The 15,190-nt window shown below is 35.0% G+C and overlaps 1 protein-coding gene across 2 annotated transcripts in view; it reads left to right on the forward strand.

Moving 5' to 3' along the window:
* LOC106464829 (SWI/SNF-related matrix-associated actin-dependent regulator of chromatin subfamily A containing DEAD/H box 1-like) overlaps positions 1-15,190 on the forward strand; it is a 58,571-nt gene that overhangs the window by 12,619 nt on the left and 30,762 nt on the right. The window contains exons 1-2 of one of the 2 annotated variants that reach the window (XM_022392628.1): positions 5,955-5,959; positions 13,748-14,048. In XM_022392628.1, coding sequence (XP_022248336.1) covers positions 14,046-14,048 — 3 coding nt within the window. In that variant the 5' untranslated portion in view covers positions 5,955-5,959; positions 13,748-14,045. Of the gene's footprint in view, positions 1-5,954; positions 5,960-13,747; positions 14,049-15,190 lie in introns of those variants that run through there. The other variant, XM_022392629.1, reaches the window with a different exon arrangement.

Genomic DNA, 15,190 nt, shown 5'->3' on the forward strand with positions numbered 1-15,190 from the left:
GTTTTGGTTTTGGTTCGTCCTCTAGTAGTTAGTTACTATCTGTTACTAGAGTACTTACTTTAGTTTGTTGTGTGTGTGTGTGTGTGTGTGTGTGTGTGTGTGTGTGTGTGTGTGGGATATGACTTTTGCTGGTCACATTCTCGGTGATCCTGATTCTCCAAGTTAATCCATATTTCTTATTTTTTCCAATGTCATTAAGTACGAGGGATATCTCAGTCTTGGGAATTCTAAGTCCCCAATTTGAACACATCCTCTATGATCTGTGTGTATTCATATTTTATATTAGAAAAAGCCATTATATATTCTCCCCAAAAACTATTAATTTGAAGTAGCATCAAACCTACCAATGAAATGACAAACAATGTCAAAAGGTGGTTCTGAGAAATAAGTTCCACTATGACTTAATATTAGCTTTGGTTGCCATGTGACATCCTGATCTGCATACTCAAAGTTGTTTTAATATAACACACTTGACTGTCTGTAGATGCTAGGAGTTAAAGGTATTATGCTTTAATTAAACAGAGTTACAGTGCAAGGATAGACTTTTATCTATATTATTGGATGGTTTTACAGACTGTGATGATATATGGCATGCTCTTTTCTTGGTGTTGAAAAATTGTGTGTATAATAATAATATAACTTATTTCAATACTTAATACACACATTATTAGAGACGTTTTATTTTGCTACTAGCCATAACAAGCAAAACATTTGTGGTAGTTTTCATACACTTTGCTTGAATTTTTCTTATTTTACCATTTTCATGCATGGCATTTAAGCTATGCTTTCTTGCAGGTATTACCTGTTACATCGATAAATACTGATCTATTTCAAAATATTTTGTAGTCAGACCAACAGACTCTCATAGACATAACTTTATTTAATAAAACTACATGTTAAATAAACAATAAAGTATAGTAATGGTATTTATAATAGTGTACAGAGTATGAAACAGTTATGAGCATCCAGTGTATGACATGTTTTTACGAGATGAAACAAAAAACTAAATACTATAGTGACTAAGTTTACAAAATTTTTGCATCCACTTTTTCATATAAACTTGTTAATTCAAAATAGTGCTGTGATTTTTTTTCTTTGTATGGACATAAACAGATCAAAAACCTTATGAAAATTCTCCAGAAGTATTTAATTGACCATAGTCACAGTTGAAATTAACTTTTAAATAAAAATAAAGAATTGTTTCTTTTTTTTCTAATATGACTTAACAAGCTATTTTTAAAGATGTAAACTTAAGAGTTGTTGTTCATAGAATGGTTCTTCTCCTCTAACTTCTCTGCATTATTTCTGTTTTGAAACATCTCTTCAGTCATGTCTTCTATCTTCTTGAGCTTTTTCTCATCTTCCTATTCTGTGAATATGGCAATCTGATCATAATATTCTAACTGTTCAAAAGATATGTGTGTGTTCAGTCTTAGTTTCTCAAGGCGAAATCTTTAAAATTGTGTGTTATGTGTATTAGCATACCAACTGTTTATGAAGTGTGTTGTACTGTAATATATTTAGTGCTCAAACCTTTGTATATTGAAGGATTGTTCAGCTGCTGCAGCAGTTGAAGAGAGGCTGAGAACAGTAATGACTATTTTGCTTAGTAGAGATAGCTTACAAATATGTTTCCCTAAATCATAGCAGACATTCATCTCTTCATCATCAATCCCAGTCATTTTGAAATGAATGGTTTGGCTCACAGATCTTCTTTGCTGTTGCACCAAGCGAAATCAAAGTTTTATGCCATTTTTCAACATCAGGCATAATTTCTGTTCCTATCTTTCCATAAAATTCCTCTTCTAGGTTGAGATACTTTTCCATCTGCACAGATCTAGAATATTCATAGTCATGTGAACTGAGTGAAATGCAGATTTCATACTTTTTGTAAGGATGTCAAAGATTTAAGCATTTGATTCTGTTTAGAGTTGGTAACTGGAAAATTATGTAACTTGTCTGTCATTTCTTAAGGTCAATGAAAATATCAGAAAAAATACTCAGTCTTTGGTTATCTGATTCAAGGATGTTAATCTGTTTAGTAAGAGGTTCTGAAAGCTGTACCATTTTCTCAGATCTCATCTAGAAGATGTCATTCTGAAGAAGTTTGGTCTTGATAACTGTATAGGGTTGGTATGGCTTCATCAGAAGATTCTAGAGCATAGAGGACAAACTATTCGAACCAGACCTGTAAGTCAACATTGATGAAAGTCACAATTAGTTTTCACCAATGGTTTCAAAGTAATAATCCTGTATTCTTCTTCTGGATGTCAGTGAACAGCATATTCAGAAGATAGAATACTTGACATGCTTTGCATTGCATACTGATCATGGAGTATGTGTCCAGCTCTGTGATATTGCTTATAAAAAAGTTTTAAATATGGGAAATATAATCATTAAATACTGAGGGGTATTCAGAGTAATCTCTTAAAGTAACTGTCACACCTTATTTATGTTGGTGATGTTGATTATTAAAATACGAGGAACCTCACATCACAGTTTTCTTCCATAAGTATGTTTAATTTGTCAGTCATGAACTTCTCCAAGTGTATATATGTAGTTATACCAATATTGTTGAAGAAAACTGGTGCTGCATTGTCATTAAGTTCATAATTGGTTTATTGGATAAGTTTATCTCGATTTACCACATTGAAGGCTCAGTGTGCATGCTTTTGTTAACCCTTTGGAAATTCCATGTTTTTTAGTGTGGTTGACAATTGATACTGGATTGGAAGAGGTTAAACACCATGTTTATTGGATGCCATATGACCATTATGGATTTTAGGTTATGTCTGGTGGTGTGCCTGTGACATGTACTGCTCATGCTAATAACTCATAAGCATAAATTTGCTTCTTTGTTGTCATGAATTAAAGAAATTTTCCCTTGTTGAAGATATAACTTTCTAGAGATGATGAAGTACTATTTCTTAGCAATAGCTTGTGACACTTGTAAATTAATATATGAAAAATGTTTTCTGTTGGGTGCCCAGAATACACTCAAATTGGTTATTTTATCTTTCTTATCACTAACGCTTTGGCTCTGGTGGATAAGTATACTTGCTGCTAATTGTTGGTCTATTAACACTTGAATCCTTGTTAGTTGGCCTTCTAAAAATGTCTCGACTCCATTCGGGCATTTCTCTAAGAATTAAAGATGTACAGTTAAGTCCAGGTTTTTTAAGTCTTGGTAATAATAACACAAGTAAAAAATTAACCCAGTTGAGAAAAACAACAAATATTCAAGTGTATTATTAAATGACTAAAAGAATATTTAATTTCTCATATTTTAATAAATGTCCAGGAAAAATTTTTTTTTTTTTGTAGAGACTGAGAATTTAAGAATTGCATCTGATGGATTTAGAAATGGTGTTTGAAGTAAAAGAAACCTTAAAAAATGTGGTTATGTTATAATGAATTGAAATTAGCATAGTTGGCTGTCTCATATGTATTAATCCTGAAGGAATTTTAGGTTGACATTGTGAAATGGTGTATTTACCTGACTATTATATTGTAAACAAACTTTCTTTTATCAGTTAATGTTATTATGAGAATTTCTGAAATAAATATGAATCAACATTACAATATGAACTTATGAATAATATACCTTTTAAATTTGCTCTCTTGTTTGCTAGTTGAAGTTTTGTACAAAAACTCATCCCATAATGGTGGTTAAGGTTGCTGTCCATCCCAGCATTTTTACCTTGGTATAGCTATATGTGGTAGGTTAATGTTAAAACTGCAGAGAAGCTGTTGATATTGTAAGATACAATTATACTTGTCTTAAGACATTAGTATTTGGCCTATTACATTTTTAAACACTACGTTCTCATTTATTGGGATTTTCAAGAATTAGAAGAGTGTATAATATTAATAATAGTATTCCAGTCACACTGTATTTGTCATCTAAATTGCTGATGACGTGTTTCACTCAATCCAGATCTCTTCTGGTAGGCTGGGATACAACAAACGCAGCAGTGGTTGGAACACCATTTATATAAACCATTTGATACAACAGTTGTGATGGTGTGTATGCCTTTTTCAAGCCGGCAAAGAATGATTACAAGTTTATATTTTATAAGACATTAGTGTCAGGCCTATTATATTTTTAAACACCTATACACTCTTCTAATTATTGAAAATCCATAATTGACTAGATTAAGAATGTAATGTTTAAAAATGTAGTAGGCCTAATACTAATATCTCGTGACAAGTATAATTGTAATCATTCTTTGTTGACTTCTAAAAGGCATACACACTACAATAGTCTAAGAATGTAATTGAAATACTGCAAAGTGATTATAACAAGTATAATATTTCAAAATCCTGATTTATTTTTTCTTTCAATATATTCACACAAATTGTAGAAATCACCAGGTCTTTGAAATATTACGGAATAATCTTGGCTTCAAAAGAAGGGAAAGGGTTCTAATTAAAAACTCAGAACTTGTTTTTGAATGTGTATGTTATGACAGCAGCAAGTAGGTTTAACATTGTAGAACAGTGTACTAAGCCTACATACACAGGCTCGATCCATTGGACCTAACACATACTGGAGAATTAACGATTGCTGTAATTCCAAATTTACATCATGAGCCATTTTGCTGTTTCTGCCAAGCCAAAACACTTGATCTGAAAAGCACACAAACACCTGAAGTTCTTAGTTATATCTCAGCAAAGCAATAAGCTTGGAGGAGAAATTTATATTATGGCTTAGCAATATCTATAGTGTAAGTAATTTGTGCCAAGCTTGGAAGACTAAGAGGTAGAGGAATAAAAATCTGAACTGGGCAGCTTGGTGCACAGATGCTTCATGGGATAGAGGTGAAGATTGAGATATTAAATATGTCCTTTTAAAATTAAGAAATTAATTAATGAAAATTTGGGTTATACTATATTTTAATGTCAAGTTTATTGACCATAATGAGGCTGTAAAAAAAAGTCACGAGACATGCACCTTGCAGCTGAGTAAAAGAAAAACACGTTTAGTAGACAAATTTATAATTATGTAGTAAACCTGGTGTACAAAGTACAAATCTGTAACTTAGCAGACCAGCATTTTGTCAAATACAATGACATTTCAATTACCGTATATTACATATTTATAAAGTTACTAGTTGCTTGTAATTGCTTAAGTTTTAGTTATTTTTATTAAAATGTTGAACAATAAATAAAAAATATACATAAAAAAACCATGATTTCTAGGACTTACAATGTTATGAAATTGCATTTTGGAAATGAGAGACATGGTTGTTAACCCTCATACTAAGCTTCATTGATTTTCTCAAACTAACGTGAACACAAATTAATTTTTGTAAATTTCAAATATGCCCATTACAGAATACAAACTTATCATTAGAATAGGACATCACAAAACTATTGTAATTTATCTGGCTTTCTAAGTAAGGTATAAATAAATTTAAAATATTAATTTTTTTTTCAGAATTAAAATATTTTTCTTGAAGAGTAAAGATCATAAACTAATTTCAAAAGTTTAAAAACGAATGAATCCAGTTTTTACAAATTGTATTTTATATTAACTTCCAAAAAATGCAAGAATAATTGTTGAGTAAGAACCACTGGTCATTTTATCATAAATTGACTGGTTTTTTGTTAGTTAATTTTCATTATGTTATCCTAACTTTGTAGGTATTGTTGTTGATAATACAACTTAAAAAAAAAACTTACAGAAAAAAAATAGTTTTAATTTTCAAGTACTTCACAAGATTCAAAGTTTGAACTTTTTTTTTTGTAGCAGATTTCTTAATGAATCTTTATATACAAATATTCCTGTAAGTGGAATAGTTAAGTACATGCTTAAGTATATTTTGGTTTTCCAAAACAATGTTACTAGGATCAATAATCAGTTAAATTTACCTAGTTGATTGTTGCATCACTGAAGAAAAAAAAAAGGCTATGTACTAATAGTCATTGAATTAAAAAAAAAGTAACCTAAAAAAAAGTTTCTCCTCTTCAAACTTTTGTAATGTCTAATACAGCCTCTGCAGTTTCCATGCAATTAGAAACACAAACTATGCATAATTACAAGCAAGAATCTAAAACTTGCACCTTGTTGATGTAGTGAGATATCAAACCCACCAGAGAAGCTCTTTCCCATCTCACACTGACCATAAGAAGAGCAGGATGGTCTCTACAGGAGTCTAGTTACCAATTGTTTAGTTTAGACACTTATGTTACTCACTTGGCTGAATTCTAGCTAAGGTTGGATAAATTTAGTAGTTGTGGGACAGTCTATTATAGCGACTGACTTATACTTTTGTATCCTAAAATGCCTTTTGGAAAAAAACACATGAATTCTTTTTCTTTTTTTTTTGTAAAAAGTTTGTGAGACTTGAGGTTTATGAAAGAACAACAGCTTGAGTGTAAACTGCTTGGAGTATACACTGTGAGTGAGTACTATAAATCCTTGTTTTTCTTGTATATTTTTTATTTGCTGTTTTATATTTTTCAATAAAATGAACCAGAATTATAGACTCCTCACCTTAACCTAACAAAATTTCAGTAAATAAACATGCAACTACGTTAGCTTGAACCTACATAACAGGACACCTCACAATTAAGTGGTGTTTAGCTTTGTGGGAAACAGCTAATTAGCTTCATCTGTGATATATTGCTATTCATGTGAAAGTTACTACTTCAGTAGGTACAACAAGGATAGCAGTAAAACCACAAAATAAGAAGTTAAAATGTTAGAAATTCAAACTGTAACTAGGACTTTATTTATGATCAGTACAGCAGTCAGTGCAGAGGAAAAGATGGCATTATATTAGTTGCATTTTTTATTTTTCAACTTTTCATTTCCTTGAATGTTGATGCTTTCATGAACAGTTAGTGATAGGGTAGAGAAAGTAAGAGAAGATAAAGTTTTACCAAAAGTATGTATGTTCAGTTTTTATGTTCTAAATGTTGTGCAAATGAAATATGAAAATGTAAGATGAAGTATTTTTATTCTTAATGAAAATCACCTTTCACTTAGACTGACTCAGTGAAGGCTTTGGAAATTTACAGACAAATCTTTAGTAAAAATACTCGATTAAAAAATAGGATTCTTTGTTTACAAAACACTTAATGTTTACGAAAAGTTTGCCAAATTTCTTGAAGGTCTAAATTCAGAGTTATAGTATACATAACTTCACAGAAACAGACTTTAAAACTTCGTAGACAGTATGCATGTTTGCTAAATCCTAGTTTGTACTTTATTGATCATTGTTTTAATAATTCCAATAAAGAGACTGCGTATATAACTTTTAACATAGAAATGTATTTGCATGACACTTAACAAACGAGTTGAAAAACACAGTTATTGCTATGATACATTGTAGACTGAAAGTGCTCAGAAAAATGCATTCGTTTGGTCAAAATGTAGCATATGAAATCGTGAACACAATTATGTGCCAAAAAAACAGAGCAATATGTGTTTAAACTATGCCTTGCACTGAAAGAAATATTAAGAATATATTCAGTAAAACTGCTTGGTTACAAACTATTCAGTCTGCATGCCTGAAAATATTAAATCATAACCAAATAAAACATTTGGTATAATAGGTGAGATACTGTCTGTGGATTTTACCTTCTGCAGATAATGTATCCCACTTGTAAGTATTTTGTCTCGATCCAGTTGAAATTATATTTCTGCCACCATTATTGAAGTCGTTGTGTATTTTTTTCTCATATTTTTTCCTCACGGTGTGGTGTGAGCTCACCTGTCATTCTTATCCCTTCAACAAAAATAATATAAACAACTGCTTGGAATGACTGAGTCAGAAACAGGTAGTGCAGTTCTTGATGTTGAGTTTTGACAGCCTTGTGTTTGACTCAATTGAGCACTTGACTGAGGAGTAACCTAGTGATTGGGATACAGGCGTGGCCAAATTCTACTGACATTTTGACCTGGTGTACACATTGAGTTGGGTTCAAGGCTCAGAAAAGGGGTTCAACAGAGAAGTTTGGTACCTATAGGACAACCTTCAGTATTACTTGTGTGTGAGAGACATTATCACACTGATGGAAGCAACATCTGTGGCAATGGGTTCGTGGGGTGATAAATTTTGAATGGTTACAAGAGCGGAAGAATTCGTCAGCAGTAGATGCAACGGTTGTACCCATCCAGACCACTCTTCTGAATTGCCCATATCCTGTTGAGCTTGTGTTCTGCCAAGGGTAAATCAGCCACTGACAAAGTCCCACTGGATACTGGTGAGTGGGCAGGGCTGCCCTGGCTGTGGCATGAAATTTGTGCTGCAGCAAATACTAATGATGCTTCCAATCCAATGTCATTCTGAAGAGGAGGACTGGGCTGATGGGTCATTTTTGACTGAACTGCTTCTTGCTTCACATTTCATCTATATATATATATATATATTAGATGGTATCAATTGCTTAGTTTTAATTCATCTCAGATAGCTCACTTAGAACAGTATCATAAAGAGTATTTATTTCATTCTCTGAATAAAAGTCTTAGTGTGTATATAATTTTTGTTCATTAAAACTTTATACCAGACAGTCTATAATGCATTGTTTCTCCAAAGTTTTACTTTCCCAGCTTTTTAGTTGCATATACAATAGTCTCAATAATGGAATCCATTGAAAAACTGCAAAAGTGAAAATTGTACAGGAAAATGTTATTACTCAAAGAGTAAAACTAAGTTACCTTTCAGTTATATTTTTTGTAGGGGATTCAACATCGTTACCTTCTAGTTTAACCAAATGTCCCGTTTGTTGTTTTAATTCTGGAGTTTCGGGAACCACAGATATATCTAAAACAGACAGATAAAATTGCAAAAATACAGTTAGCATATGATTACTGTTATATTAACTCTAAAAATCATCAATTATTGGCAAACTTTTATGAAATTGGTAGTACATATGAGAACAGCTTATTCCAACATGATATCTTCCGTCTACTGACAGAGTAGCTTTTTCTAACTTGTACTATCCTCTATATGCTTACATTTTGTGAGGCAGTTGCGTGATAACATACAAGTGAGCATGCAACAACACTCAACCAATCGAAGTACGACGTAACTTCCAGCACAGCTGACTCCCTCTATGCAGCTTAGCCCAAAATCACTTCTTGATTGACACTTGTGTTTTTAAGAGTTGTTTTTCACTTGCACATTACTTTTTAATCAGGTTTTGTTTTTTACAGGAACATAGTTTTTATTTACATTTGCTACACTTGTGTTCTGAGAATTTAATTCGTACATGGTAGCATTATGTATCTTATTTCAATATGTGATTCTTTGGAGCTCTCTGTTTTGACTTCTCTTTCCACTCTTAGTTGAAATGCATTTGGATTTTCATGTTACTACTGCTACCACTGCTGTTTTGGAGGACAGTATGCCTTGACCCTCACATCATATGGCATCCCATAGGTCTATGTTTCCTTTTTTTTGGCTCCCAGTAGTTGGATTCTCTTAGGTCTCTGTGGGGTTTAGATCTCAATACTTCGGTAACATTTTACCAACTTTTTTTTCCCCCGTATATCTGTCATGTTAGCCTCCCTCTTTTGTTCTCTTTCCTCATTGGCTTCCCATTTGTCTCAACCTCCTCTTGAACCTGTTCCCATGTCCTGTCCCCCTCCTTTCTCTCTCTTTTACCAGTGCCTGCTATAAAGGTCTCTGAGGTTACCTGCTAGTTTGTTTGTCAATGGCTTTAGTGCCCCTGGCAGTCCTGGTGACCACTTGTGTGTGGGGAGGGTGACATGTCCAGTGGGAGCCAGGCTTTTCACTTTGTCACCATTTGGAATTCCTTCACCACAGACCCTTAGGTCCTGAGGGTTCTTTCTGAAGGGCTCATTATTTGTTTTAGTTCCCCTCCTCCCTGTCCCATCATACCCTTCTCCCCCTCCTCGAGATCCCCTTTCTAGCCTGCATCTTCCCGAGGCAATTCTATATCTTCACAAGGGTACTATAAAACAAGGATCCTTTGAAGCTGGTTTCTATTCCTGTTTGTTCGTATACTCCGTGAAGACTGGAGACTGAGGACCTGTCATCAATCTCTCTTCCTTGAACTGCTTCTTAGACCTACCTTGATTCACCATGGAGTCCTACCTATCTGTTTGTTGGGCTTTCACTTCTGTTCTTTGTTAGATGAAGTTGGATGTCTCAGACGTTACCTCCACATTGTCATCTTCTTCGACTCCCTACATTTTTTGTTGGGTGGTCAAGGCATTTGCCCATCTTCTCCATTCCAGGGGCCTTAATTTCCACCATTATATGGATGACTGGCTACTTCTAGCTCCTTTGCATGTCATCTTTTCCCTCCCTTCTTACTCAGTTTGTTCTTTGAGAGGCTGCATGAGTCAGTTGGCTGGTCAAGATGAAGTCCTTCCTCTCCCCCACTCAATACCTTGTTTGCCTCAGGGTATTTTTCAATTTACATCTCAGCCGAGCCCTCTCTTCTCCCCTTCACCTGAGATCTATGGAGATTCTGGTTTGGACTGTTTCCTCATCTCGTTCTCCAACTGTGCGAGAGGTTTTATCTCTCTTGGAGATGTGGGTTTCTTTTGAGACCCTCCTCCGTGGAGCCCACATGCGATCTCTTCAATGAGCTATACAAGATTAGTGGAATCTAATTCGGGATCTCTTGGATGTTCCTGTCCATATCCTTCCTTCCCTTCATATGGACTTTGCCTGGTGGTTGAACTGAGACAACACCACAGTGAGTGTTCCTCTTCTTCCTCATTGTCCAGAGGTGTACCTCTTCACAGATGCTTTACTATAGGGTTGGGGTGCATATCTGTACATGCTTTTGGTTTATTGCAGAGCTATCTTTGCATATCAATCTCTTGGAACCGCTCATTATCCACTGGGCTTTGGTTCACTTCCTTCTGTCTCTCTGGAATTAGTCATTTTAATCCATTCTGACAACTTGATGGTTCTCTTGTACATCACTTAGCAAAGTGGGGCACTCGTTCAAGGTCTTTTTGTTTTCACATGTTGGACCTTCTATTTTGGGCCCACAATCATCACATTTGATTGTTGGCTTGTCATATACCAGGTGCCCTGAATCTGGTCATAGATTGTTTATCGTGCCCCCACAGAGTGGTACCTCAACCCACCGGTGTTTGGCTGGCTGTGTTCCCAGTGAACTACCCTAGAACTGGATGCATTTGTGACCCACCTGAATTTTAAGCTTCCCAGGTTTTGGTCTCCAATTCCACATCCTTTGATGCCTTCAGTCAGGATTGGGGGGCTGCTCCCTCTATGCCTATCCACACATCCATCTTCTTCCTTGTGTCCTCTCAGTCATTCAGTCCACTCCATGTTGCATCATCGTGATGGCACCACTTTGGCCAGCACTGCTGTGGTTTTCACTCATGAACCTGCTTCTTCTAACACCTCTCTTCCTCAACCCCTCTCACCCACCCTCCTCAGTCAACCTCATTTGGGTATACTCCATCCTTCCCTTCCAACACCCCATCTTCACACATGGTTTTTGTCCAGTCCCTTGCCAAATGGGTTGGATTTTTCCTGCAGGTTGCTTACATGATTTATCATTGTTTGCCTTTCCTCTTTATCAGTTTACAAATATAAGTGGTATGTCTACTGCTGTTGGTCTTCTCATTATGGTTTACCTTCATCCCTTACTACTCTTCCAGACCTGACTTCCTTCTTTACCTGGTTTTCAACAAGTGGATTTTAGTATCTACCATTCTGGTTATTTTGCAGCTTTGCCAGCCATTTTTCACTTTACAAGATTTCACTGTGTCTTCACTTCTCCAGTTCCCACCCTATTGGTTTTGTTCCTTCTGTCTTTGCTGCCCCCTTAGGCCTGCTATAATTCCTGCTTGGACACTCACTGTCATCATCCATGCTCTTATGCTTCTTCCCTTCAAGCCTATGTCATCCTGTTCCTTATATCCTCTCTCCTTACAAACCTTTTCTCTCCTTCATGTTGGCATGTGGATTTATTCACTTTTGATGTATCTTGCACGTTATCTCACCGGACCTATGTCATCCTATACCCGAATCGGTCTTTTTTGCACACAACATCGCCCTCACGTGAGGGTATTTTTGTCTTCATTTCCTTTTCTCTCTTTTTCTTTTCTCACCTTTATCATTGTTCTGATTTGGATCACCTCTTAGTTCCTGTTTGGGCTCTCTGCTGTTATGTGGCTTGTGCTACTCTCTTCCCATTTGTACCATTCCCTTTCCCATGATGCTTTTCCTGTTACCTTTATAGGTTGGAATTGCTAGATTATTTGCCTGGGTTATTCTTGGTTGTCTATTCCATGTCTTCTCTCATCAAATTTGTCACCTTACCATGTCTCTGGCTTTCCAATTCTGTTGTATATTAGAGGATGTAGTTCATGCTGGCATGTAGACTACTCCCCATGCATTTATTTCACATTTTCTTTATTATATGGCTGCTTCATGCTCTGCAGGTTACTGTCTACCTTCCATTGCCATCTTTAGCTCCACAGTTTCTCTATGAGAGGGTAGGTCCTCTTTTTCTTCTTTAGAGGGACATTTCTCACATATTCTGATCCTGTTTAGTAGCAGCTTTGTCTGACCAGATATACTTATTCTTAAACCTGCACTGTACGTCCAATCAGGTCAATAACGCCCACTGCTTGTAGGTTTTTCCTTGTGATGTTTGAGATCATAAATATGGTCGCCCCAGACTGTACACTCATGGACTAAAATGAGTAAAGCAGAAGGGGATTGCTGCCCATCCTTGCTGCTCCTTCATTTGACTGAATCAGGAATGATCTGCTTTTCAAATAGGCTTTTGCAGTCATCCATTGCACTGTCTCCAGTGTTGCATTCTTCTGGACTCTCCAACGCATTATTTACTCCCCATCTTCTTCCAGTAGAGTATGGGAGTCCTTACCACTTACCAGCTTCTAGCCACTGGGGTGGTGTACCATGGAGGCTTACTTCTTCTTACTCTTTATTCAGACACCCCATGGGCTTCCTTTGGGCACTTTTTTGAAGGGGACTTATCTAGATAGTGTTACACCACCCTTCACCAGGTCAGTGTGGGATTCTAGTTATTCTGTGAGAAGAGGTAAGATATCATATCAGAAGTAAACATTTTTCACTGAAAATGTATTTCTGAAAGATTCTTGCCATTTTTCACACTTCCCACCCTTTCTCTCCTCTTCTGGTGTCTTTTCCTTTTCTGTTACCCAATCACAAGGTGATTTTGGGCTAAGCTGCATAGAGGGGAGTCAACTGTGCTGGGAGTTGTGTCGCACTGCTATTGGTGGAGGGTTGTTCATGCTCATTTGTATGCTATCATACAGTTGCCTCATGTGAACTTGAGGGTAGGTGGAAGTATCAAGGCTAGTGGAAAGCAAAAATGTGCACAGAAAGAGGGCAGTACAAGTCAGGAAATGCCATTCTGTTAGCGGAGGTAAGTATCTACTAGAAATATGTTTTCAGTGTAGAAAAATGTTAACTTTCAGTATCTGTGTTGCTATGAAAATAAATCCTATTTTTGATTTATAAAGAATTTTTTAATTTTTAAGCCATAGAAATCCCAGAAAAACTTGTGTTTGTGTGTGATAAAAGTCATGTAAACTACAGAAAAAATATATGCACTTTATGGGATTTGTATATCAAATGTTGGGCCTATTGGTTTCCAACACTTTGTCATTTTTAGTATCTAAATTGTCACATTTAAAACATATGTTTATAAGTATCATTGACATTAGGCCTCACAATATAAAATATTCCTATACTTTTATGTCTGATTTTTCTTGAATGTTAATGAAATTAAGTATATATTTCAGCAGTGATGTAAGTACACCAACATCTAGTTCTTGCACTACTACTACTGCATCATTGAATTCTGTACCTAGTTCTTTGGAATCTCCACAAGTTTGTCGCCTTATAAAACGTAAAAGGTGTGCTGTCATCAGTGATAGTGATGAAGAAGGTGAATCTCCTAAACGACTGAAAGAAGATCTATTTCTTCATGCTACTAATGGAACTAGCAGTAATATAAATCTTGAACATATCACTGACAAGGATCTAGGCCTTCGCTTCCTTACTGAAAAATTCCCTGAGCATGATGTAATGGTATGTTAATGTGACACAAAAATCATCTTTGCTCTTTGTAAGTTTATATATATAAGCAAATAGTAGGTAAAGACTGCAGGAACTAATATAGTAACAGTGGTTAGTTCTAAACTGCTAAATTATGAAGAAACAAAAGCTTGTCAATATGAGCTTTCTTTTTAGTAGAATGTATCAATTTATTAACAAGGATTAACCTATAGACAATAACAGTCTTTCTATCTAGTTGTTTTTTTAATTAGTAGATAACAAAGACCTTTTCTTATTTTTAAGCATTTAAATTATAAAAGCAAATAAATTGCCAAACAAGGAATTAGTATTTGTGTGCCCAAGAATTTATAACCATCATTGATGGTACTGCATCTAAAATAAAAATCTTTGGTTGAAAACAAATCAAATTGCCAACAAGAAATGCGTCTAAAATAAGTTTTACTTGTTTTATATTTATAATATTTTTTATACTGACTCAAAAACTCTCTTGTCTCTCTGTGTTTGGTAAGGAGTAGTAGTGCTAGTTGCAATTTTAGCATTAGTATCTTTGTTTTCATTCTCTTTATGTTTGGCTGTTAGGTCAGGTAAGCTCCCATATGCAGAGTCAAGATTTCTTATAAGAAAAAATACATACATTTTTTATCATAATAAAAGCAAATAAGTGGATTGATTTAGCCTTTCTGTTTTTAGCATTCAAAACATATTTCTCTGCATTTTATGATTGTTTTAATGAGTCAAATAGTCATTGATTCTGATATTTTGATTTGTAGATTTTGCGATTTCTTACCTTTAGTCACTCTGACTTTCTAATGCAAGTAAATATTAATTCTGTTAAATGCTGTCTGTAGTCATTTTTGTTCCTTCCTCTCCTAATAATAAAAACATATCAATGTCATTTATTTCCATATATTGGTACTTCCATGTCTTTGTTCATGTTCAGAGTAAAAGTATTCCCAGCTAAGTTATGGAAGACCTGTTTCAGGCAATGCCGTTGCCCAATCATCCCCCAGCCTTATTGGATTATGATGCCCCCATCTCTAAGGGAAGACTTATTCATAGTTTGCTGTTTTAATATAAATATTATTATCTGAAATAAAACTTTATTAAATCTTTCTTTATCAAAAATCTGAAACAAAACTCTGCATAAGCATTTA

This window comes from Limulus polyphemus, unplaced genomic scaffold (assembly GCF_000517525.1).
Source record: "Limulus polyphemus unplaced genomic scaffold, Limulus_polyphemus-2.1.2 Scaffold1753, whole genome shotgun sequence".
In the NCBI taxonomy this organism is placed as follows: domain Eukaryota; kingdom Metazoa; phylum Arthropoda; class Merostomata; order Xiphosura; family Limulidae; genus Limulus; species Limulus polyphemus.